We start from the raw sequence: 24,459 nt of genomic DNA, 5'->3' as shown, positions 1-24,459 counted from the left end.
CAAAGCACAATCCAATGAGAGCCACGATGGCACAGCACATGAACAGGCTCAGCTTAGCTGCGAACCCATATTGCGTACTTCGGCAGGAACGGACTGTTGGTTGACTGGTTGCAACTGGAACATGGCTGCAGATTACTTCGGCAATCACCGCATGTACCCCAGACAACCTGTTTTTTTTAGGGAAGTTGGGGTGGGATCCTTTCAAATCCCGCAAGCCACGAATCGATTGAATGGTCTTGAGGAACGACTTCTGCACGCTGAAGATCCCGCTTACGGGGCGAGATCCCTGCACAAGTCCGAAATAGTGGAGTTGGCAAAGACACTATTTACAGCCATCATTGGGCACCTGAGACATTACCTGCTATGGGTGTGTGAGGCTGGCTGAGGCGTCGGACGCCCCGGATTTGGCTGTCAATTTAGTTGTCATGAATCAGGCTTCTAGTATGCGGTGACTATGCCCTAATCATGACAAGTCGCTGGTTACTTGTTATCTTAACGGTTTCACTAAGAAAGAAGTACAACTTGATTATGCGAATTCACGATAGTTATTAGATTAAAGGAAGGTAATGTATTTGCTAATTATTCATTACTGTATTTCGACGATATAAGCAGCTTCAAAGTGTGGACGCAACGTCCGACGGGAGATACTAATGTGCACAATATCTAGAAACAAGTGACAAAGACGCTGCTTTTGGACTTTCGAATACTTTACACATAGGTCCTCTGCAAATCTACTTATAGTGAAGCAAAAATAAGCCCTAGTGCTAGTCTGATCACTTGCAGATACGGATCCTGGCTCCCTAAATACCCCCTCCAACTACTATCCTCTTCAGCTGTACGGTTCGTTGCGCGAAAAGAACCACATTCTAGACACTTCTTTTCTATACAATTAGATACGCGCTTACCTCACACTATGACGTTCCAAACAACAAAGGGGTTCAAGGAAATCTTATCAAGCTGCCGTGTAGCCAATGATGATGGCTTTGCTCATATCTGGATTGATACATGCTGTATTGATAAATCCAACAAGGCTGACCTGACGGAAATAGCCAGTGTAATTAACTCTATGTCTTAGTTATACGGTGAGGCCAGCATATGCTATGCTTATTTGGCAGATACTGAGCCCAAAGAGATATGGAGAATAGCAGGTGTTTCACAAGGGGATGGATGCTGCAGGAGCTTGTTGATGTGAAGGACAGACAGAATGAATTCATGAAACGTGATTCATATGTGATTTTGTTTCTATTTGTTCAGGTAGATAGATCAAGACATGGTAGTGCAGGTAAGGGAATCACTTCACTCCGTATAGATGGTGGTCGTTAATTAATCAGTAATATACTTAACATAACATCAAAGCTTCAAGCCAATCAGTCAAGCCTCATTCTTGTCATAAACCATTTTCCTGGCCTCGTTCCATCTGGGACACAACCGGGTCTCCCATCGGCGTCAAGGGTTCGGGAACTGTTGAAGGCATCCCAATAGCCAAATCCATCAAACAAATACATACAGAGTTTCAGTCACTCATCCAACGTCGGATCAGACAACGTCTCGAATCGATTATTACACAACTCTCCTCCCCAAAGGGTCATCCAATGAATCGCTCATGGATATAATCGGATCCTGCCACTTATGCCCAATTTCAATCTAATCAAATTAATGCAATGGAGAGAATGTTAGAACGAAAAAAAAAAAGAAGGAAAAACCAAGACAGAGGGACAGTACGTCCTCCGTCACATAATGTTGTCAAGCTTGCCATCAGACTTGGCTTCCCTGACCTGTTCGAAAACCTATAATTCCGTTAGAACCCAAAGTTTACTCTACCATGTCCAGCGATCAACTCACCTTGAGCATCTTGTTTCTGGCCCCAAGAGCATTAACACCACGCTCCTCCAGAGCTTTGTCGTTAAGCTCAACTAGCTCAGTCCACTTCAGATCCTTCAGGTTTTCGGTATACTTATGCAAACGCAGAGACCTCAGCCAGCTGGGAATGTCCTTCAACAGAGCAGGGTCGGTGGGATCCTCTGGCGGCTTCGAGCTGCCACGACGGCCTCGTGGCGAGCGGCCGCGAGTGACCTCCGAGTGATCCGAGAGATAACCTTCATGACCGCCGAGGCCAAACTGTCCAATGCCAAGCGCACCCAGTCCATTGCCCATGAGAGGGTTATTCGGGTCATACGCTGCTAAGAACCCGTTGTTCTGGGGCGACGTGAATCCCATTGGGCCGAGAGCGCCTCCTTGCATAGCAATTCCGGGGGATGTTGGGCGAGAACGCCGACCCGCCATAGCGGCCTGCTGCTGCGCCTGGAGCGCTGCCAGCTGTTGTGCGTTCAAAAGTTGTCCAGCAACCAGGTGGTTGGGGCCTGGGAGACCCGGGCTTGCGAGGCCGCCTTGAGGCATGTTCTGATTGACATTGTTGGCATTAGCATTCTTTCCTTGTCCGTCGTTGGAACGGGCACGACGATATTTCCGAGCATCATCAAGCGCAATACGATTGTTCACAGTCGACAGAGCAGCCAGCTTCATCGCCGTCGCATTGGCCACCATATCAGCCTGCGAGTTTTGCTGCTGTTGCTGCTGCGCGAAAGTAGCCGTCATCGGAGTGTTGGTCATGGAAGCCCAGCTGGCATTACCAACATTGTACGGCGACAAAAGAGGAGCCTCGATTTCGGGCGCAGGAATCGTAGCAGTCTGGGGGAGGGGAGAGCGGAGGCCAGAAGACGCCTGACTGAACTGCCCCATGGGCTGGTGGCCAGAGGACGACTTGGGTCGAGCAATTGGCGGTTGGCTATCGGGGCCCCTTTGGGCCCATGGAGATACAGGGGGTTGACCTAGGTTGTCCGTATTGTGTCCGGAGCGGAGATGGTAGGTGCAACGAATGAAGTCCGATCGCCGAATACAGCACTGTTACGGTTGGAGGGGGGAGCGTTGCCAGTCTGCTGGGTGAACTCGGCCTTCTTCTTCGCAATAGCAGCAGCGGCGTCAGGGAACATAGCATTGATGGTCGAGGAGTCCAGCCCCGAGTTGCGCTTGGCACCTGGAGAGGGCGGGGGACGACCCAAAGAGTTCCGAGAGCTGTCCACGTTCAATTTGGACATAGCGTCATTCAGGCGGTTAGACATAGCATCTAGTCGGAACACGTTAGTGCAAGAACAAAGCATCCTTAGGACCACCAAACAGTCAACTTACCCTTTTCTCCAAAGTTCGCAGGTGACAGCAATCCCGACATGGGGTGACTCTTGGCCATTTGCTGCAAAACCTGGATAAAGAAACGGATCTGTACCTGAGTAGTCTGCTGAAGCAGAGCATACAGTGCAGCAGTGCGTTCCGCCTCGCTGAGCACACGGAACCATTGCTCGATCGCACTGAGCTCATCCTTGAAATCCTGATCAAGCGTTGCGGCGGCCATCTCTTCTAGCGTGGTTTCGTACTGATCGATATCCGCAAGCCACTGTTGAGCCGCACGATCCAGAGGGTCCTCTGCATTGTTCGACGCTTGAGACTGCTGATTGAAGTACACCTCTGATGCCGGGCGGATGCTGCGGGACGACAAGGGGGACGGAAATCCCGACATATCGGCCGACGCTCGAAGCTGATGCGAACCTAGGTTACGGGACGACGATGGGGGCCGGAGAGTGGATTTGGAAGCGTCCGGAGTGCTATTGCGATTACCAATGATGTGACTGGCCATGGAGCAAGGAATGACGGTGGTGTCGATCAAGGAAAAGCCGCTTACTGGCTTCTCTTTCCTTTTGCCTTCGATTTCGATGTATAACAATACAGAGAGAAGAAGATGAAGATATTACTGCAAAACACCTGCAGCACCTGCTGAGTTTGCGTAGTATCGAGAGGAGCCTTGATCGAGAGGGAGGGGCTCCTGATTGACAGTCGCACGGCCGTTAAAAAAAACCGGTTTTGGCCGAAGAAAATTCGCACGATCTCTCTAAGGACGGAGACGGTCTTATTCTTTTCTGAGGAGTGATAAACTCAACCACAATTGACCCTAAGCGACGACGAGCGAGGCACAGACCAGTCCAGTGGCTGCACTACGGGATTCGAGTTCTGACGAAAGATTCGAATCGAAAGAGCATCAAAGGATTTTGTCGGAAGGGTGAGAAACGTTCGGTGGGTTCGCGGAGTGGGCAAAGCGGAGCGTTTAACGGGTATAAATTAGGAAGTGTGGGCTTTTTTTTCCTTTCTTTTTTGGGTTTCTTTTTTCTTTAAACGAAAGGATGTCAGGATCAACTGCAATAGTGTGTCAAACACAACAAGCAGAATACCTGAAGCATCAAAAGAGAAGAGAAAAAAAAGGAAGGTGAGAAAGAGACAGGAGGAGGATGAAAGGGAAAGGTAGCGATGAGGACGGGGAACAAGATTGAAGAAGATTGAGAAGAGGAACGGAGAAGGCAAAGAAGCGAGAAGAAGTCAATGAAACGGCGCTTTGCCGTTTGGGCGCGGCCGGAGGTCACTGGACTTCCCGAAGGAGAAAAGACTCTCCAGTGTCCCTCCATCAAAAATCCAATTCCATCTTCTCGGTTGCTTCCAAAGACTCCACTGGCAAGGGTTCTTTATTCGCACGACACCCTTAGTTTGTCTTTTTTTACCCTGCTCCGATTGCTCGAGTTCAAGTCCGAGTCCATTTAATCAAAGGCGACCTTGTCCGCGTCTGCACAGACTGCTCTAGCCTCTAGCCTCTCTCTGCGCCGGTTGGTCTTGGCTTAGCGTTGACTGGCGCTTAATTGTTGCTACGAAGAAAATAATTTTGCGCATCTGATATCTCTCTTTCTTTGCTTCGTTGGATTTACAATGTATCCCCTTTTTATCTAGTTTGTTTTTGGTTTTATTTTTCTCCACATCTCCCAATCTCAGACCGAGTAGAAGGGTCGATCGATCTATATCATACTCTACACGCTCGCATGAAGGTGGACACAACCGTTGCATTCTTCATTCTGGTTCGCTGAGCCCCAGTCAGCTATGATCGGCCTTCGTCCTGGGCATCTTTAAGTTCCACGCCCCAAACTATCGCTCTATTATTTTTCTGACGGTGCCGCATAATTTTTGTGCAACCAGTCGCTCTAATACTATTTGTTCGTGGGAGTGCGTTGGGATTCCCAAGAGAATCCACTGGGTTTTTATGGGCAATTGGCCTCGAAAATTGCTGAGCAAGACAAGAGACCCTGGTGGATAGCCAGATACCCAAATTGTAAAAATGGATGTTCCTGACCAGCTCAATCACAATTCCCAAGCCGGGGAGGTCGCATACCCTGATATTGACGAGACAATACACTACCCGTGGCAGGGACCCCAGCAAACGGCCCAGCCCGACCCTATTCACTCAGTGCTGGACCCCCGTTTGTATAAGGATCTGTTCCCAAGCAATGCCTCAGAGTTACCAGGAGAAATACCGCTCGATGAAGACGAGGATGCCGAAGAATATGCTGAAATTGATGACTCTGCGGAGGATTCTACTTATGAGTTCTCCCCAGAAGAAAGCTCGACGTCAGTATAAATCACGGCTGTTGTTGTTTTGTTTGTCGCCTACTTTTTGGAAACTAACCTTGGATATAGCGATGAGGAGCTGACTGATGAGGGGGATGACGGTGATGATGATTCATATTCTCGTCGAAGGAGACGCCGCAGAGGCACAGGACCCTTCTCTGGTCGTTACGGTGCGCGCGGTGGTAAAGGGATCAAGCGTGGACCTCGCAAACCACTAGAGCCTAGCCCCGAGTTCAAGATACTGCACTCGGAGGCTACATCGGCATTTATTGATGGTGAGTATGACCGTGCCATTGAGTTGGTAAAACAGGCAATTCAGATCAACCCGGAGATGTTTGCTGCCCATTCTCTCTTATCAGAGATTTGGTTAGCACAGGGCCACAAAGACAAAGCATTGACAGCTTTGTTTAGCGGTGCACATACGCGCCCGAAAGATCCGACAGTTTGGGCCAAAGTGGCACGGATGATCCTGGAGCGGGCTGGAGAGGATCGCCAAAGCACACTGAACGATGTTGTTTACTGCTATAGCCGTGTCATTGATATCAACCCAAAAAACTACAATGTACGCTTCCAAAGGGCCGCCATTTACCGGGAATTAGGATATAATGGACGAGCTGCGACGGAGTACGAGCGGATTCTCAAGGATTTACCGCATAACGCTAGGGCTCTGCGACATATTGCGGAGATCTATATTGACCTGAACGATGTTCAGAGGGCGGTTGATCACTGGGCAGACAGCGTAGAATATTTTCTATCTCTTGACCCAGAAGAAGCCCCCGAGTTTTCTTGGTCGGATGTGAATATCTATGCTGAGCTTTATGGCTACTTAAACCAACCCGAAAAGGGACTCTGGGCCCTGAAGACGCTCTCTAGATGGCTCCTTGGCCGCAAAAACGACACGATGTGGGAAAAATTTGATGAGGACGATCGCGAATGGGATGCCAGTGATTCGCCTCGGCGCATCAAACTGACGGTTATGAACCAGGGCGATGGCCACGAGACTCTTATGGGCTGGGTCTTCCTCTAGAGCTCCGCATCAAACTTGGCCTTTTCCGTCTGAGAATGGGGTATCAACATAAGGATGAAGCTTTGGTGAGTGTCCTATATAGACGGATTTGTTAGCATGGATCTTGTTCCTGACACAAGCTTACAGCATCATTTCGGGTGGCTCAATCCAGACGACACATCCGAAGGAGCTCGGCTCTTCGATTACGGGGATCTCTTCCGGGAGGTTGCAGACGCACTCAAGGACGTAGGACTATTCGAAGATGCACTCCGGTTCTACATGCCACTTCAGCAAACAGAGGAGTATGCAGATGTTAGTTTCTTCATGGCAGTGGGAGATTGCTTTCGGAATCTGGACAAGCTCGAAGACGCCGAAAATTGCTATCTTACCGTCGCGGAGCATGATGCGAGAAATATAGAATCCCGTGTACAGCTGGCGAAGTTATATGAGGCCATTGGCATGTCCGAGCAGGCACTCAAGTATGTTAACGAAGCCGTTCTACTTGGGAGGCAAGAAACCAGGGGAAATCGGCGACGAAAAGATACAAGGCTTGAGCAGCTAGTAATGGAGTTTAAGTTAGCTGAAGGCGAAATTGGTGCGCCCGGCTTGAGTTCAGTTGCACCAGATTCTGTAGGTAATGATGTGACAGCACCTTCACTTACCACTAAGTCTGCAGCTGTGCTCGGTCGGAAGGATTCCGTGGAGGCCGAAAATGAAAGGACAGAAAGCATCCAATTCCTTTATACCAAACTACAGCAGCTGCAGTCGAGGGTCAAGGCAGGCGAGCTCGAAGCCACGGAGGATTGGCTCGATATTGCCGATGCATTGCTGCGCGAGTTTCGGTCTAACCGATTTTTCTACCCGCTACAGCGCAATGTCATGTTTCTTGGCTACTCTCGAGAAGCCCAGAAAAAGGCTGGAAAGACCAAGAGTCAAACAATAATGGAAGAGATGCAGGAGATGGCTGGTCGTCTCCATGAGTCTCTAGGTACGATTAAACCACTAAGTCGTGTATCTTTTGTGCAACTAACATCTGCGTAGGCACTATCACCGAGGAACCTCTTCAGGGGGCTATACCGACTGACTATCATGGCATATCTTTTGATGAGTGGCTTGATTTGTTCCTCCAGTACGCTCTTGTTGTAGCAGGGCAGGGTGAACCAGAAGAAGCGTACGACTCACTTGCTGCTGCTGCAGATGCCAGCATTTGGTATCATTCTAAACCCAGCACTCGCCTGATCCACGTTTGCTGGTTCAGTGAGTACCCATTTTGTCCGTGCTCGTTTCGTAGCTGACTTGATATAGCTTGTGCTCTTCGAGCGCAGGACGAAGAAACCCTTGCCAATGAGGCACGCTGGTTCATCAAGGAGTATCAGTTCGTGACCGACACATATCGACTTTTCTCCATGCTGAGTCGCCTCTGTGGGGACCCCCACCGGTCTCTCTTCCATTCGTCAGCAAATATGAAATTTATGTTGCGACAGATTAAAGCTATGGACTACACGATCCCGGACGAGGCCCCGGGCTTGCGGTCGAGTAAGCCCGTGAGAGAATCAATCTATCAGGAGCGTGCACGTTTATCGACGCGTGACGAGAATGGAGAAGTTATACCAGCAGAAGCTATGGACGTTGCTCTTCTGGTATTGTACGGCCATATACTTTATTCTGGTAACAGCTTTCTACCGGCTTTGAATTACTTCTTCCGTGCGTATGCCTTGGACGATCAAAATGCCACGGTGCTTCTTTCGATCGCCCTCTGTTACATTCATCATGCCCTCAAGCGTCAGTCTGAAAACCGTCACTTCATGATCATGCAAGGACTTTCATTTATGGAGGAATATCGACGCGTGCGAGAGCGGCCCGGGAGTCTTCTCCAGGAGCGACAGGAAATGGAGTTCAACTATGCCCGAGTATGGCACATGCTCGGCCTGTCCAACCTGGCAGTAGAAGGCTACCAGCGTGTATTAAAACTGGGGAAGCAGATACAGGCTGAGGGTCGAGGCCCACAGCCGGCGGTGCGAGTCACCAGGCATGTGGATAACGATGTGGATATGCGGGATGCAGGATCCGAGCAAGAACCGTTCGTCGAAGACTTCTCTCCCGAGGCCGCCTTGGCCCTACAGACCCTCTATGCTCTGAGTGGGGATTTGCATTTGGCTAAGGATGTGACCGCGAATTGGTTAGTTATCTAACCGATTGTTGGACGGAGGTCACTAGCATAATTGATGAACGTATGCCTTGCATTTCCCGGTGACACCATCTTCGTAAAATTCCCGCCCATAAAGGCGCCTTGAACTAGATGTAAGTCAAAAGTAACTATAGTTAATTACACTCGATCCTTAGTCATCAAGATCTCAATTCTGGTCACGCGACCTCCTTCCTGGCAACGGTTAGTGCTTACATCTATGCCCTTGCTATGCTGGTCATTAATGTTGTCAAGTCATGCTATCTCGAGTTCAATCGATTGGTAGATGGAATCCATTTTGCGAGGAAGTGCTAGCATGGATTTGTTTCCCGTTGCAGGAAATTCTATAACAGTGGGGAAGAAATGAGATATATACACTGTTTAGCTGGACGTCTGATCTGACCATTCATCTCTTTATTAACCCCACGCCTCCGTACTTTGAGCATCGTGTCTAGTGAGAACCGGACTGGTCGTTTCTCCAGAACTCGTACACGTGTACGTCCAAGCCTCCCTCGGAGCAGCCTTCTGGATAGGCACATGGTGTCGATCATCACGGCGTTAAGTGTCGAGCGAGGGAGGAACAAATGCCAAAGCTGCAAGGGCGAAGATACAATCATAATCGGGTCGGTGCAATGAAGACCGCAATTGACAGCAATGATCCAAACACAAGATCCCCTACCACGGCGCGTCATCCGCCGTCGCCATTCGAACAGTATCCGGATTAGCGTTCACGAAGTCTAGAATATCCCAGAAGGCATTCCTGGTACGGGCTTCATCCTTGTAGTCATGTTTCTGATTCCCATAGATGAGGCCGTCAATCTGAGCGACCTCCAGCAGATCGCTCACATATCTTGTATCCCCCTCTGTGCTCGTCCACGCGAAGACCTTCCCCAGCTGACCCCTCTCACGAGCTGAGCGCCCATTGCGCAACTCCGAACAAGTCCACCCCCCACGCTCATGGCAATCCCCGAAATCCTTCTGAATATTGACATGTCCATAGTCCATGACCCTCTGCCTTACCGGCAGAGACCGCGAAGTCGTAAAATACAGCTCAAAGACATCCCTGGCAGAGCCACTGAGAGAAATCGCCTCGTTCCCATTCAGCGAGTGCAGGATCTCCTTATAGCCCTGGCTTTCTTCCGTTTGGTAGAAGCCATACAGGGCCCGGATGCCGACCGGCTCGAGCGTTTCGCGGACTAGATCGCGCAGGGCCTGGATGGAGCATGGTTCGTATTGCGGGCATGCATCGGGGTTCTTGATGTCCAGCCAGACGAAGGTGATGTTGGCGCCGTTCTTGCGCTCCTCGGCGATAAACTGGAAGATTTCACGGGCTGTGTCGCCGGCGCTATTTCTCTTGCAGTCGTGGTCGGCCCACCATTCGTCTGTGGCGTGAAGATCAACTTCTATTGCGTTGGCGCCGTGGGAGATCGCCGCTGTCACGGCTTCAGTTCGGAGAACTCGGTGTGCGATGGCGTAGATCGGTCGCGGGCCGCTAGCTAGGGCAGCCTGCACGGATGGGGCGGCCGCCGTAAGGCTGAGGAGGGAAATCGTCGCCCATAAAATCCGTAGCAGAGAGGGCATTTTCGCAGTGTTATCTACTCATAGATGCAAATACACGATCGAAGAGGGCAATACGGAGTAGAGTAGGAGCGAGAGCAAACCCTGGAGGCAGAATCAAAATAGCAGAACAACCGGTTCTTCGTCCGACAACTCAGCCGGAGCGCATATACTAGTCTATATGCTAGCCAGTTTCACCCTAGCAACAATGAAAAGAATTAATTATGCGAACACCATATTATCATAATTCCAAGGCAATGAACATAGGGCTGTGTGCCAAGAACTCCCTCCCCACTCCATCATTTGCGCTCTCGCATGCCGAGGATGGCTTTTTCCCTCATGGGCAGACATTTTCTCGAAGATCATTGCCTTCCTCCGAAACCATTACTGATCAGACAAGGGCCCGGGAACCAACGGGACCTGAACCACCCCTTTCGATTGGACTCCCCTATCTTGGCGTGGTTATGGCATTGCATTCCTCCTCTCCGATTGAGGTGGTCCTCCTGAGAACTCTTGGGTGGCAGTGGGCAAAGGGGCGCTAGGGTTGAGCCATTTTGCTTTTTGTACGGCGTTTTGGTCCTCCGGAGATCCGGTGTTATTAATTTAGTTGACTTGGTAGACTCCACTTCTGGTGCTATAGTAACCACTAGCCTAGCCAGATCCCGAGCCCTAAGACAATGCCAGTCTTTCTGCGCTCTCGTCTCGGCGCCATGAGTTCCAGGGTTATAGCCCCAGGAAGAATAACCCGGGGCTCATATTCAACATGTGAAACGTGAAATACAGGGGAAATCAGATCGAATGGGCGATCAGTTTGCTATTTTCAAGGCACACGTTTCGAGTAACGTAACTCGGGCCCTACCACCAGACGATGGCCATGGACCAGGACTCCGGAGTAGTGTCGAGTACTCGTACCTATCACCAGTGACAAAGAACGCCATATAGCGCCGCCAAGAACACCGGACGTGCTTCCGACAGGGGGCTCCAGAGAGACAATCAACAGGGGATCCCAAACGCTCTTGGGCATGGGTCATGGCGCCCATTCGAGGTTGCGTGCTCAGGTCTCGCTCGATCCGGTACCATAAATATCCCAGGAGTGGCCTCTGGTCCCACTTCTTCTAGGCAATTATCTATATCCGGAATTCCGATATGCATCTCATACCGCCGTTTCCCTTCCGGTGGTGGTAATATAGGGTTAGCTAATGGCGGCCAAACCGCGATATGAAACAACTTCTACAGGTATATGTATCGCCCGACTGCAGGCAGAATAATTCTTTAGTGTGACGGTACTCTGAAGATTGCGAAAGGGCACATGTTATACCGCAGAATGCTATGCTACCACTGTCCATTCTCGATGGTTGTGCTCGGCGCTGACGTGTCAAGTGGTCAGGCCCCCAATGGATGGCTCAGGCCCACGTGAGATAAAGGTAGAAGAACAGTATGAGCTTTGTTTTGGTTTGTCAAAGTCATTGCGCTATTTACTTTTCTCGTTGGCTCTTGGAGATACCCCTGTAATGGTAGACAAGTGAGCCGGTCAATTGCCAGGCTATCTATCTATCCTCTCCATCATGACACGATAATAACAAGAATTCTGTGTTGTACGGGCTCTGAATCAATTTCGAGTGATAAATGGAGTCTGATGCTTGCCAGTGGAGATTTATCAATTTATGACTACGAGGTTGACTTGGCATTGCCATAGAACTGGCCCTCTCGAAATATATATATCTTAAAAGCTCTGAGAAAGAGAAATACCATGGAATATAGTGCGCGTCACCTGTAAGACAAGGGCTGGGAGCCCTACATTTCTGCATCCACGACAGCTTGAACCTAGTCTACACCATATATGCAACTAGAAGTGCGATAGGTATATCAATTTCAACGAAGCAATCATGTCTCGCCAAAATGTATTAAGTATATCGTTCAGGCAGGACACAGCCTATTCTTTCCACAAGTGACCTGTGCTGGTTAGATGGAAGATTAAAATCTGATCTAGCGAACACGACTTCACTACATCCAAATGCGATAACCACCAAATCAAGCTATAACACAAAGAACTATGAACATGATGCAATTTTAGTGATCTGCACATAAGATACTATCCTCCATACAGAGTAATCTGAATCGAGATCCAGTCGTTGAGGGATTTTTCTAACCAATAACGTCCCCAGCTGGAGAGAAGCTTATCGAGGATAAGCTTAAGCCTTATAATCCAGGATCTCGAGGATGGGCCGTCTTTGCAACTTTAATCTAGACCACGATGGCTCTATTCTATGAGACGTGGCGTGCTATCTACTATAGGGATCTATTTGTCCTTGTATCGTTTTGCAAATTTCTCAATAAGGGTTGATGTTGCAATGCTTGACAAAGAGTGGGCGGAGTCAGGATTCAAATTAGGGTTAGCTAGTGACACTTTGCGAGGTACCTTTATTAGGTGAAGATGTGCAGGCAAGAATGTGTCATAAAACTCAGAGTAACTATGGTCGACTCAACTAGTAAATAGCTGGATCATGGGAATTCTCCATGATGCAATATGGGAAACTCAAGATCACCCATGAAGTTGATCATTCTCTGAGTATTTGCCAGTTTCTGTGCTTCACTCTATGAATGAAATGCATTGAATTTGTGCTAGGGACTACTTTGAATTTTGATCATATCCCATTCCCCTTTCAAAGGGAATAGAGTGTTAGAGTGACTCTCAATACCTCAGAAATGGAATATCTGATTCACGATCATCATACCGATAATATATATTTCCAGTTCCCTTTTCTCCGCATCATCAACTCTCTGTCTAGTTTATCCGCGGTTCTTACATACCTCTTAACCAGCCCAAGGAAATCACTACATACCCATCCTTGAAGCCGAGAAACCTTCCAATAGAAGAATAAAGCAAGTGAGAAGAACTAGACGAGAACATACAGCAAGACTGGGGCTATTAAAAATTGCCCAATATACTATACCAAAGGCTCTCACTCACTCACGCGCGTCTTTCTATCTTAACTTACGTGAGTATGTCGGTTGTCATCCAACCGGCACACCTTAGGCAGTGGCCATCGATATCCTTTCCTGGTTCGTGATATGAACCTTTAACTAGATGGTTCACGAGATTTCTGAGTGATCCAACGCCCAGGATTCAATTATGAGATTACTTGGTGATCCCACAAAACCTCAGTCAACTGGTGGGTTCATCAGCACTATTCTTACGCTGTACACATATTCGGCATACAAGAAGAGAGCTTTGAGTCCAACCGGCTAAACTCGGTGACTTTGTGAGCACTGTGACGGTCCACAAGAGTATATCGAAGACGTCAAACACTGTGGATCGCGGCCAATCTGTGAAAGAACAGGTGAATATCCCCTACAAGAAACAGGGACAGCAATCTTCATTCTGTGGTAATCTACGCGATGCATACAGCAGCCACGAGAAAGTCATGCTAATGTGGGAGCCGCTACATAATCGATTGGGACAAATTCCAACAGCAATGTCCCGGTTGGTCCATATCGAAATTCTAGATTTGATGAAAGTGCTCTCACCGAATGGGGAAAGTATGCACACTTATATCTAGCTCGTAGCAGCCTTTATTCTCGTGCTAGTGTCGGAACTAGGGTGTAATGAAGGAAAGACATGAGAGCCAAGGCTGCAGATGGACTGTCCTCACGCTTTTAGTTCGAGAAAGACCTGAAGCTTGGATGGGTTATCGCTCATCGACTACCTCAGCATGACTCATGGACATATCTTGGAGTTCGTATGCAGCATGCAACAATTTCTCTCTACATCACACAACAATATGTGGAAATCACGGATAAGAGGTTGGATGATTCTATCGCTATCTTTGAAGACTGCTCCGCCATCCTGAGCAAGAAGACAAAGCCATGGCATCAGGAGATACAGGCAACCCCACACAATTTCTAACACTAAGACCAGGCTAAATTCTGATTATCTATCAATTTACACGTCTTCTGACAGGCTCTGGACAGTCGAGTTCAAACCCATCGAACTTAGTGAGCCGTTCACACAAAGATTCCATGGCGCACCCAATACACCCAGCTGGACCATTACTTGGGGATGCACCCGGCCGTTATATTGAATTGAATTCGGTCTATGGAAAGATGGCTTTACTTGTTTCACTGAAATGCAAGGATGATCGGCCTTTGCCGTTAGAAGGCTTGCCGGTGCCTGGAATGAACTAAATTTTGCAAGGCAGTCAAAACACCCTATGATATACAGATTTCAAGCACAACGCCGAATAGGAGTGGTTTACTCGGCTTCTGCAAGGTAAACACCCTGTATCTTGCTGCAAAAGCTTGCGAGATATAGCTCAACGGGTCGATCAAACGTGCGGCATTTCTTGAAGCACGATAACTGGACCACGCTTCAGCGAGGGGCTACTAGCCCCTCTAGAAGTCATTGGCCTACTGCTGATAACACAATGAACGATTGGCTATTGCAGGTCTTTAATTCTGGCCTTCGACACACTGTCTGTCTACTGCATGACTGATGGCGAAGGTAGCAAGCCTTGTATACCATCGAGAGCAGCGACGATCTCCTTGAGCTCCCCGAGAATACGGAAGCCAAGTTCCAAGTGGCTCAAGAAGATCATACCTATGAGAAAAGGCGACTTGTTAATGAATGGCAGAGTGGTCGAGGTGGAGACTTCGGCGGATCTCGTTCTCACAACGGAAAGCTTTTGGCACCGAAGTTAAGCCATGTTAACGAGCTTTAAATCTTGAATCCAGCTGCCTTTTGGACCGCCATCCCCCTATACATCTATTATTGCGCATGAACTCGATCAAAGTGCTCATCTAATAACAGTGGGGATACAGCTCAATAATCGAAGGTACAACGATTCAATTCCACATCCACTTTTCTGCAAACTGCTCCAACCCTCAGAAGCACGCCAAGGTTAAATTGACCATTTATATGACCTCATGCCACTCTCGCCATCGAACTGCTACTGTATTTACTCCCTCGGCGCTACGGGGCAGTCCCAGGAATCAGTGGGATATCTTGACCGAGAGCAGCGGCAAATCCTCGAGCCGGTTATCAAGTCTGTTCGCTGGGGGGGATATGGCCAGCCGGTTCAGTTGACGGTATGCGCCCAGCTCAGCGAGATAATGCTTGACTAGCGTTAGGCTTTTGCCCACCGTGGGCAATGCGGATCCCACTGGTGGTCAAATTCGAAGATAAGGCGTGACGACCCAGAGGTGTAAGTCATTCTAGAATCGCTTCATCGGAAACCTTTCAAAGGGGGCTGTATATCTCTAGTAGGATGTTCCCCTGGAGGCTTCGGCTCGCGTTTCTCCAAGAGTCACGAAGGTCAACACCATAGTCAGCTACAGCAGTAGCGTCTTTTCATGTCTCTCTGATCATTGATTCTCATTCTGAATGTAGCAAAAAATACGTTCTGAAACAGGCAAAAGGCACGTGAATAACACAGCTACAAGCCACTCAACAAGCTTACATCCCGCCTCAAACCGAAAGGGCAGATGAAGCTTGGATATACAATGTCCGAGTACCCATATCATCCCACAACCTATTCAAAAGCCTGGGGCAACGAAATATACTAGGCCAACTCATCACAGAATGGAACCTGTGCTCGTGGAGGCCCCAACCTTGATACCAAGATATGCCGATTGGCCGTTGCTAGCCATTGAGGCTGGGGTATCTGAGTCAATGCCTCGACTAAACCAAGATACCGTCTGGAGGATTCCCAATTTGGGTTCCCTCAGCAAAAACTGTCCCGAAGTTCAACAGGGAGATCCATGATAACTTCTACTAGAGGACGGAGGAGGGCTCGGCCCGTTCGAGTTCTAGAAAGAAAAGCGGCAGTTAGTACAGTACTTTAGCGCCCCACCGTGTTGGAGTAATCGTGCTTGTACTCCATTGTATCGATCTAAAGGTCAATGTACGGCAGGGATATACCCAAACACCAGAGATCAAAAATCTACAACTTACAGGCAGAGAACTGCCCAATACACAGTTCGTGATACTACGAATTGTGACAGGCACGATCAGAGACCTGGTGTTTCCATTTGATGGAGGACCGAGTCGCAAGTATCATGCAACAGAGCAGAACATCGATGAGATTATTGAATCAGGAATACAGGACCATGCTGGATACGGATTCCGGACAGACCAAGGCCGGTTGGTACACCCGGGATCTCAGTACTACGGTAGCTTTGCTACTATATACCTGGTGTCCCTGGTCCATCGACCCCGGGTTTATTTCTATACCAAACAATCTTCAGTTCTTTATTAAATATGAGCTCTCAAGGACAGAGAACGCCGGAAAAGAGCAGCTGAGAAAGGAGTGATCTCAAAGCGAGAGACGCCCACTTCTGAACAGCACAAGAATTATCAAATCAGTAACAGGGAACTAACCACCAGTAATCTGATACCGTACAACATATCATGCCTCAAAAGTGCTGCAGGATATAGCGGTACTTCCACGAAGATCTGGTATCTATGAAACTAGGGTTGGTTTTTGAATGACTCTGCACTCATCTAGATATCTACGCATGGTGGTCAGTGTTACCCCCCCCCGCCTGCGTTTACTTCTTGAATGGTAACTTATGGACTCTATTGGAGGACGTTCGATGATGGAAGGATTAACATACCATGGGATACTGAGTATCCTCATATAGGGGTTTGGCAATGCTTTCTAATGTAGTTTTAAAAGTGTTCACAATGGCTGGCGGCAGGGCCATAGATGCAGGAAGAATTGGGTAGGAGTCTCATCTATTCTCTTCCTACCGTTGACTGAGCTAACTGGATCATATTTCCGTATCAGATTGCGTTCTTAACATTTGGTAGTGACTTTCCTTCTTCTCTGGAGCCTGCCTTGCCCACTCTGCTCTCACCGGATCTTTATATTGACCCTTGGAGGTGGCTGGTATTACTGCAGCGATGGCCTATCCAACATTGACCATTCATGTTGGGCTACACTAGCCTCAGCATGCAAGCGAGTATGGAGTATCAAGTAACTGCAATGTATTGGTCGATGAGGATGAATATTACACTTGCTACTAGTATCGGTACTCTGCAATCATTGGCAGTTGTAGTGTCCACTTTGATCGTCTGGATGGTACTCAAGATGAATAAGTTACCGAGTACGACATTCCTGACCTTTATACGGAAAATTATACAGGACGGAGCTGATATTCGTGGGTCATATAGAAGGCCAATGTTCGAGATCACGCCTTGAAAAGATATGCATTAACAGGAATTATACGTGAAAGCCCTTCTCAACCCTGATACAAGGTAAATAATGTACACGGAATCCAAGGAATAGTAGATACTGCTCTAGGTAAATGTGGTGGTATGATGTAGTTCAACGCCATCTAATGCAAAGGGTAAGAGGAAATAGAGAGAAAAAGAAAGACGCGATAAGCGATCACTCAGCTTTCTTGTCGTCTTCCGCGTATAAATCTGAGTCGTCGAAGAAGACAGCTGACTGCCGGCGCATCTCCTGGAAAATGTTTCCCGTGCTTCTCCGTCGGTTGCGCCGGCTGCTCGGTGGTTGTAGACGAGAAGAATCGCGAGATGACATATTGGAGTCAACGCCCGAGCTATCTGATAGATCGTCTTTGTCGTCAGGCTGACGATCGGGGAGATTATGGTCAAGACGTTCTACCAGCGGATTCGAAGGCTTGCGGGCATGACCGCGACTCCGACGGGATTGCGACCGTGACACTGCTGGGGAGTATTGGTGTAGCCCCTTTAAGATTGCGTTTTCGATTTTGAGCCGGTTCTTGATGAACTGTATCATGGGAAAGGCGCTCTGCTGGCCCACGTTAAGCATGCGTGCCAGCCGCTCAGGTGTAGGGTCCGAAAGGATATAGTAGAAATCAGACGGGATGGTCTTGGGCCAGATCGTTATGGTACCACTGAATTTCTGAAGCCAAATCTCGCTCCAATCTTGGCCCAGCGGTCGCGGTAGCAGTTCTAAGTGTCGCAGGACTCTAAGCCATTTGTTCATATCCAACTTGATATACTGTTCTATAGCAGACCCCAGGAAACCGCCGCGCCACCCTCGGCCTCTTCGATGTGTAACCGGGCGGCCAACGGATCCGCGAGAACTGAAGAAAAAGAGATTGATATGAGGGTTCACCTAACAGACGTGAGATCTCCTATACTTGACGGTTCTTCTGAGAGCAACTGTCTTACCTGTGAAACAATAGGGAAGTTGACGTTGAAGTGAAGATTTAACGCCCTGATGGGGATATCAGTGCGCAAGCTACCATCTTTCCACTTATGTCCGAAGGAGTACGGAGCGAGTGTACCGTCGCGCTTCTTGGTCATCAGGACAACGGGATTGAGGATACCAGGGACCGCGGCTGAGGCCAGCACGGCGCTCCAAATGACGCAATTCGGAGAAGTCAGGTAGTTGGCCAAGATTGTAGGAGAATGAGGGTCGGATGGTACACACGAAACGTTCAATATACGTCCTGTCCGTTCGTATGCCTCTTTAAAGGTAGTGGATCCTCTGCAGAACCAACTACACTCACGAGCCCATGTAATAGTGTCAAACCGAGCTCCTGTCCGCCACCAACGCCAAACCCATGAGGCCATGCCCTCACTACTCGCCCGTATACGATGTGCCAGAGCAGGGACGAGGAGTTGCTTCAACTCTTCATCAGTCCTGGTCGCGATTAAGGCAGCGACCAAAGCTCCTCCCGACGTTCCCGTTATGATTTCGGGCAGGACTCCGTTATCTAGCAATGCCCTAGCCACGCCGAAATGATAGTAAGCAAACGTGGCACCTCCAGATAGGCAAAGGGCAGTCCGTCCAAAATTGGTATCCAGATGCTTGAAATGCTGATACTTGTCTTCACTGCTGACCCGCTTGTTGCTCGATACCACCTGGATGCACTTCTCCACTTCATCGATATACTCCTGCACAAGGTTCTTAGTTCCGGAATATGTTTCACTATAGAGTCGAGGGTTTTCCACCCCGGCGAAGTTGTTCTTGACACAGCCCTCCAGCAGCGCACATAGTTCCTCGGTCGCAGAGGTCACAGTCGAGCTGGAAACCCCATTTCGCATCTGCAGTTCGACATCTGTCCGCGCCTTTCTTAACTGATTGACCAGTTTGTTGATGGTGAGATGATCATAGTAGGCATATTCATCGATCTCCTTCCACTGCTGGTTTCCCAAGTGGTTATCGAGCGCTTGGGCGGCTTTCAACCAATCGTTGTAATCTGTCTGCTTCCAAAGTTCCCTCCTGAGAGATTCCTTCTTGCCCCTCCAGGACACCCACCTTTCATATAATACGATGTAAAAGCGGGTTAACGCGTAGGCGAAACCAAGGACGGTAATCCAGCCAAACACGATGAAAAGAAATGGCCATTTCAGGACGGTGTACAGGACACCTTCCCTCGTTTCATCGGTGGTTCGGCGAGGCTTTTTTCGGCGACCGCGATTCTTCCGAACTCGTTGATAGATAGGCCGCCAGTCGTTGAGGGCTACCAAGGAGTTGGATTCGTTGTCGTTCAGCGCATTCTCGAATTGGCGCAAGTCATCGGGGTCAATGAATTCTCGGTCATAGTCCGGGATCAAAGTGGGATCGTAGATGTCGCAAACCGCAGACTTCTCCGATGAGTTCATTGTTGGATATGGTTCATGATGGATGGTAAGATGATCTGGTCGAGAAAGGTGTTGGGATCTGGTTGAGCGACCAATGGATCCAATGGCACGGAATCCTGGTCAGCCCAGGCAAAATGTACATGTACGTCGACGTCACGTCAGAAGTTACACCGCCTCGTGGGTTGGACACCAGCCACAGTCTCTGTGGCGAGCGAGCTTGGCATTGTGGCTCTTATCGCCACCGAATCTGCCGTAGAAACCGTTGGTGTCCGTTGCTAAGTGTTGTTGACCCCGCGCTCGTCAAGACGGACCGAAAACAAAGAACCATGGGTCCCACCAGACATGGGTTTAATCTTCTTTGACGAACGTGCTTTCAAAGTTACACCGAGGTTGATAAGTACCTGTACATACCTACTTACATCCATACATACATTACCTGCAAAAGAATGACCATAATCCCTAATTATCAAATTATGAACAATAATTATAATCCTGGCTATCTTTCTTTTTCTTTTCTTTTCTTTTTCCGAAGGATTCTTATCACTTGCATTTCGTTTCCTTCCGTCGAGACAAACAATATGCGGAGTCAGACCGAAGGATCAGACCATCACTGCATGCAGATTCGGTATCTGCTCTATCATCTTTTCAACTTCTTACCCGACAAAACGGCAATCAAACCTTAGAGAAATCTGATACATCTCTCAACCATGGGAATCAATCCCCCCTTCATGGCCGTTCCCCCACAAGTCCCCTTGGATTCTCCTACAACGACGGCGATAAAACGTGCTGACCTAAATGGCCTGTGACGCTGATAGATCGACATTGCAGAGAAGCGAGGGCGACAATCCTTACCCGAAGTATCGCATGATCACCGGCCGACGGGTTAAGTTTGAGCGAATTACATAACAAAGGGTAGCCACGTATGGCAATGGAATGAAGCATGTGTCGCTGAAATCCGGGGAGCATCGGTATGCATCCTGCCCACGCACACGAACGAACATTCTGCGTGGGGGAGAAACACGCGGGATCGGCCTTAGGGACTGACCTACCATGATCATAGAGATATTGGGTCATGGATGATGTGGAATGCGCAATCAATATTGACAACTCCGGGACTCCCATACATACACCGTATCACATTCAACCACGGAATCCCGATGGTAATCAGGTAGTAGGGAACACTTTCCCAGTCGTATCTTCATATACAGTCTCATTTTGACCATTGGGAAGAAGTGCCGCCGCTTTCCAGAAGCACGTCACAACATTAGCGGCCTGAATCTCAATAGTACCGTCCGATTATACTGTATCGGCGACCATCTGTGTCACCTCTGAGGGTTCGAGACTGGGCCAACTATACAACCTTGACTATATTGCAAACAAGCCTCTTAGAACATCGAACATTGCATTGCGGGGTAAATTTCCAGTCAGACCGGAGATTTTTACAAGTGGCAAGCTAGGAGGGGTCCTGTTGAAGAAAGCCCCTAATAATAGTTATAGAAAGAAACAGTTTTTCGTCAAGATTACTGGGAATTTTTCTTTTCTTTGCGTCCAAGGCGACAAAAACAAGGCGCGGGTGGATGATTTGCAGCTACTGCTCGATCTGGTTGGTCTGACTGCACTCCAAAGGACTAAACCAGTCCCAGTATAGACGATGGAACTTAGCTGCATTGCTCGAACAGAACCATCTTAGCCTACTCGCTTGGGTGCCGCCGAAAGACTTTATCATGCAATAAAAATGCATGGGCAACGTGACCACAGCAACAGTTGCCTGATGAGGATGATTCTGTACCAACTCACTTCTTACATACAGTAGTTGCGATATTTTTCTTTGACCCTCTTTCTTTCTTGATTTCACTTGCCCTCGACTCAAAAGTTTACCTCAGATTACCTTTCATTGCATTTCGTTCCACCAATATGCTCTTCCCACTCCTTTTTAACCCACTCGATCCAGGATGAAGCGATCCGCTCTACCAGGTTTCTCAACCCGTAGATTTGGATATCTCGGCAAATGACGATGTTTGCCATTTCGGCGGTCTACCCATTTTATTTATTTATTTTTTTTCTCTAGTAATGAAATAAACTCCTGGCGCGGTAACCGCCTGGTGTTTCATCATCGGCTTGCATCCTTGGGACCTTCACCCCCTTTGTCTTTGGGATGGAATTCCTGAGTGAATCAATCGCTCTCGTGGCTTTCCTAAACGGGGAGGCTGCATCAGGGCTAATTTTAAAAAACCTTTTTACCCCAACACCACCACCTCCTCTTCGCCCTTGTTCTCCCGCATTCTCTCTAATGCATGACGATCGGGGTCGGTGTTTTTTTCCACTGGGTACGTGTGCCACACATACATACACACACACACACACTAAGATACTACTCCCTTCCTTATCGACATCGCTGCTTGGCACTTCTTAGCCCTTCGTCACTGTATGAACGCAAATGCCTACTCGGACGGATGTGATTGGTAGGAGAATCGCACCTCGCGGGAGCCACCCGTTGATCATTTGAGCGGTGGACTCCCAGTGTCCTTTCGGTGGAGACCCGCCTCGTCAGATCTTCCATATCCACCAATCCACCGACTAGTAATCACCGACTGGGTTGCCCTTTCCGAGGATTCAGTTTGAGGTTTTTTTTTTCTTCTTTCTTTCTTGCTTTCTTTCTTTGCTTTGCCGTAGAGACTACGATGTCATAAATTGATGATCATGTGAGTGGCCCGGGGCTTGATTGGTGACGGGCAGAATAAGGAGTCCCGTTCCAATGCCATCCGATGACCCATTTCTTCTTCCTCCATGTACGGTCTGTACGGAGTCGAGATACGCATACGGAACTGCCTCTTATTCAGTCGTCTGGCACTGACGTAGTGTACAGAGGATGTAAGGCAAAACGTTGCTACATTCGGGGAGTTGAGGTATCATCAGCCCCAGCATGGTGTTGTCGCCAAGAACATTTTTACCCCATCGTGTCTTACACCATGATCCAGGGATCTTGCTCAACGCCCCCCAAGGAAACCTACTCCTTACTTCATGCATAATATCGAAAGGTTATATGCCAATCCGCCAATGCAGATTACTCTTCTTTTTCATCCTACTCGCTTGTGCAGCACTCCTCACTTGCTAAGTTATGCAGAGCCTGACTTGGTGAACTTATTTTCCTATTGGCGATACCGCAGGTCTCACTAAAGAGTAGGTACATGCTGCAAGTCAAGAACATACAGCTGTAGTTCGCTCGGCATCGGTAGGTTAGCCGTCCGGTTAATATAGCAATGCACGCCCACGGACAGTAAAACTGGTTTGAGCACTTGATACTTCTTCGCCGGCCTCCTCAACTCTACTGGTAATTTAGAGGCAATATATGTATCATGTTTGAAACATGGTTGAATCGCCTGAGGTATCATGTGGATCCTCCATTCGACCTCCATCAGATACGTCTGAAGATGCGGCACGAAAGGTTGTCTGTTTCCATATCCGGGGGCGGGTTACGGTCATGTACCAATCATGGGTGTCATCCTTTCAAAGCCACTGACCAATATCCTTGTTACGGTCGGTGTTTAGAAGAGATCACACGAACGTGGGCCGCTGAGACGAAGTCGAAGTCGAAGAAGGCCAAAGGAAGAGGCCGGGTTGGATCCGTGGGTCAAGTATGATGTATGTTCAATGATCTATTTTCCGATTTGGGACAATAGAGGGATGGAATTACCGAAGAATGTGTGGTGTGATGATGGAGCATGAGCGGTGTGACTGACAGGCGGATACGCTGTTAGTCGCAGGAGTATATCGATGATACGATCGGACTAGTGTTATCGTTTTCTCCGATAGTGCTGGAGTCACAGATCCATCTCATTCCCTCTCTCAATCATGATTCTTCTGCCAATTAAGATATCAGCGAAATAAATGGGCTGACTCATGATGAAAGATGCGAGATTCATGAGTCAAGGGAAATTCGAAAAGCGATCGCCCATATAACATGACTGGAATTCTCTCGGTCCGAAGTAGGCTGAGGTCATTTGATACTAAAAGATTGAGGAACTAACAAATTAGCGCCCTCCACTTGAGCCTCCGAAGAATGTCAACGTCAGTGCGAGATACCGACGCAGTACTCCGGCACTGATAGGAAACAAAAATGCGGCAGTCCCTCCAGGAGCCCTTTGTTCCGAGTTTCGTCTCTGGTAGTGTTGTGGTAACCGTAGGATCTCATGCAGACACAAGCGCCATGGGTCTGTTTGAGACGTTTCTAGACCCCATCAAAATGAAGCCGCTACTGTATGGTCTTTTTGCACGATACCTATACTTAGGAACGATGGAGGATTTGGTATTTACTACTAAGGTACCTACTAAGTACTAGTGATACCCCTATTGCCTATTGGCGCCATTCCTCTGCATGCGCCAACCTCGAACACCCCCCTCGAGCCTCTATACCTGGTCAAGCGTCATGCAGGTGACCAGGATGCGTCCGTGATTCGTCCAATGCCGACCGACTGAAATGCCCGCCAGGACGCTATCGGCTGCACGTTGCGCCCCACCACCAATCACGATGTGTACTGTCCGTACCAACAGGTGGGTCTTCTCAACCTTAGGTAACGAAAGCACGGGTCACCCTGACATCCTTCCAACCATCATTTCCCACCCCTCCAACAAAAA

General features: G+C 48.6%; 4 protein-coding genes across 4 annotated transcripts; 1 reads left to right on the top strand and 3 right to left on the bottom strand.

Moving 5' to 3' along the window:
* Window positions 1–1,730: 1,730 nt before the first annotated feature.
* ANOM_010282 (RNA-binding protein VTS1) lies at window positions 1,731–4,072 on the bottom strand (the record flags this gene model as incomplete). The annotated part of the gene is made up of 4 exons (XM_015555538.1): window positions 1,731–1,787; window positions 1,843–2,828; window positions 2,909–3,124; window positions 3,187–4,072. Coding segments are annotated over 4 exons (1,848 nt in total), but the record flags the coding sequence as incomplete, so codon positions are not given.
* A 1,134-nt stretch (window positions 4,073–5,206) lies between these two features.
* On the top strand, window positions 5,207–9,002 carry ANOM_010281 (RNA polymerase III transcription factor TFIIIC subunit (Tfc4); the record flags this gene model as incomplete). Its single annotated transcript, XM_015555537.1, has 7 exons — window positions 5,207–5,496; window positions 5,566–6,440; window positions 6,482–6,588; window positions 6,650–7,490; window positions 7,544–7,759; window positions 7,808–8,681; window positions 8,846–9,002. The coding sequence occupies 7 exons, from the start codon at window positions 5,207–5,209 to the stop codon at window positions 9,000–9,002; spliced, it is 3,360 nt and encodes a 1,119-aa protein (XP_015402893.1).
* Window positions 9,003–9,362: 360 nt separating this feature from the next.
* Window positions 9,363–10,268, bottom strand: ANOM_010280 (glycerophosphodiester phosphodiesterase family protein; the record flags this gene model as incomplete). The annotated part of the gene is made up of 1 exon (XM_015555536.1): window positions 9,363–10,268. The coding sequence occupies one exon, from the start codon at window positions 10,266–10,268 to the stop codon at window positions 9,363–9,365; it is 906 nt and encodes a 301-aa protein (XP_015402892.1).
* Window positions 10,269–17,589: 7,321 nt separating this feature from the next.
* ANOM_010279 (patatin-like phospholipase domain-containing protein) lies at window positions 17,590–19,845 on the bottom strand (the record flags this gene model as incomplete). The annotated part of the gene is made up of 2 exons (XM_015555535.1): window positions 17,590–18,349; window positions 18,406–19,845. 2 exons carry the CDS (start codon window positions 19,843–19,845, stop codon window positions 17,633–17,635), a joined length of 2,157 nt encoding a protein of 718 aa, XP_015402899.1. The 3' UTR covers window positions 17,590–17,632.
* Window positions 19,846–24,459: the final 4,614 nt, after the last annotated feature.

Source organism: Aspergillus nomiae (genome assembly GCF_001204775.2).
Source record: "Aspergillus nomiae NRRL 13137 chromosome Unknown contig00391, whole genome shotgun sequence".
Lineage (NCBI taxonomy): Eukaryota > Fungi > Ascomycota > Eurotiomycetes > Eurotiales > Aspergillaceae > Aspergillus > Aspergillus nomiae.
The sequence above is the reverse complement of the archived record's forward strand: the minus strand, read 5'-3'. Positions and strand labels throughout refer to the sequence as shown.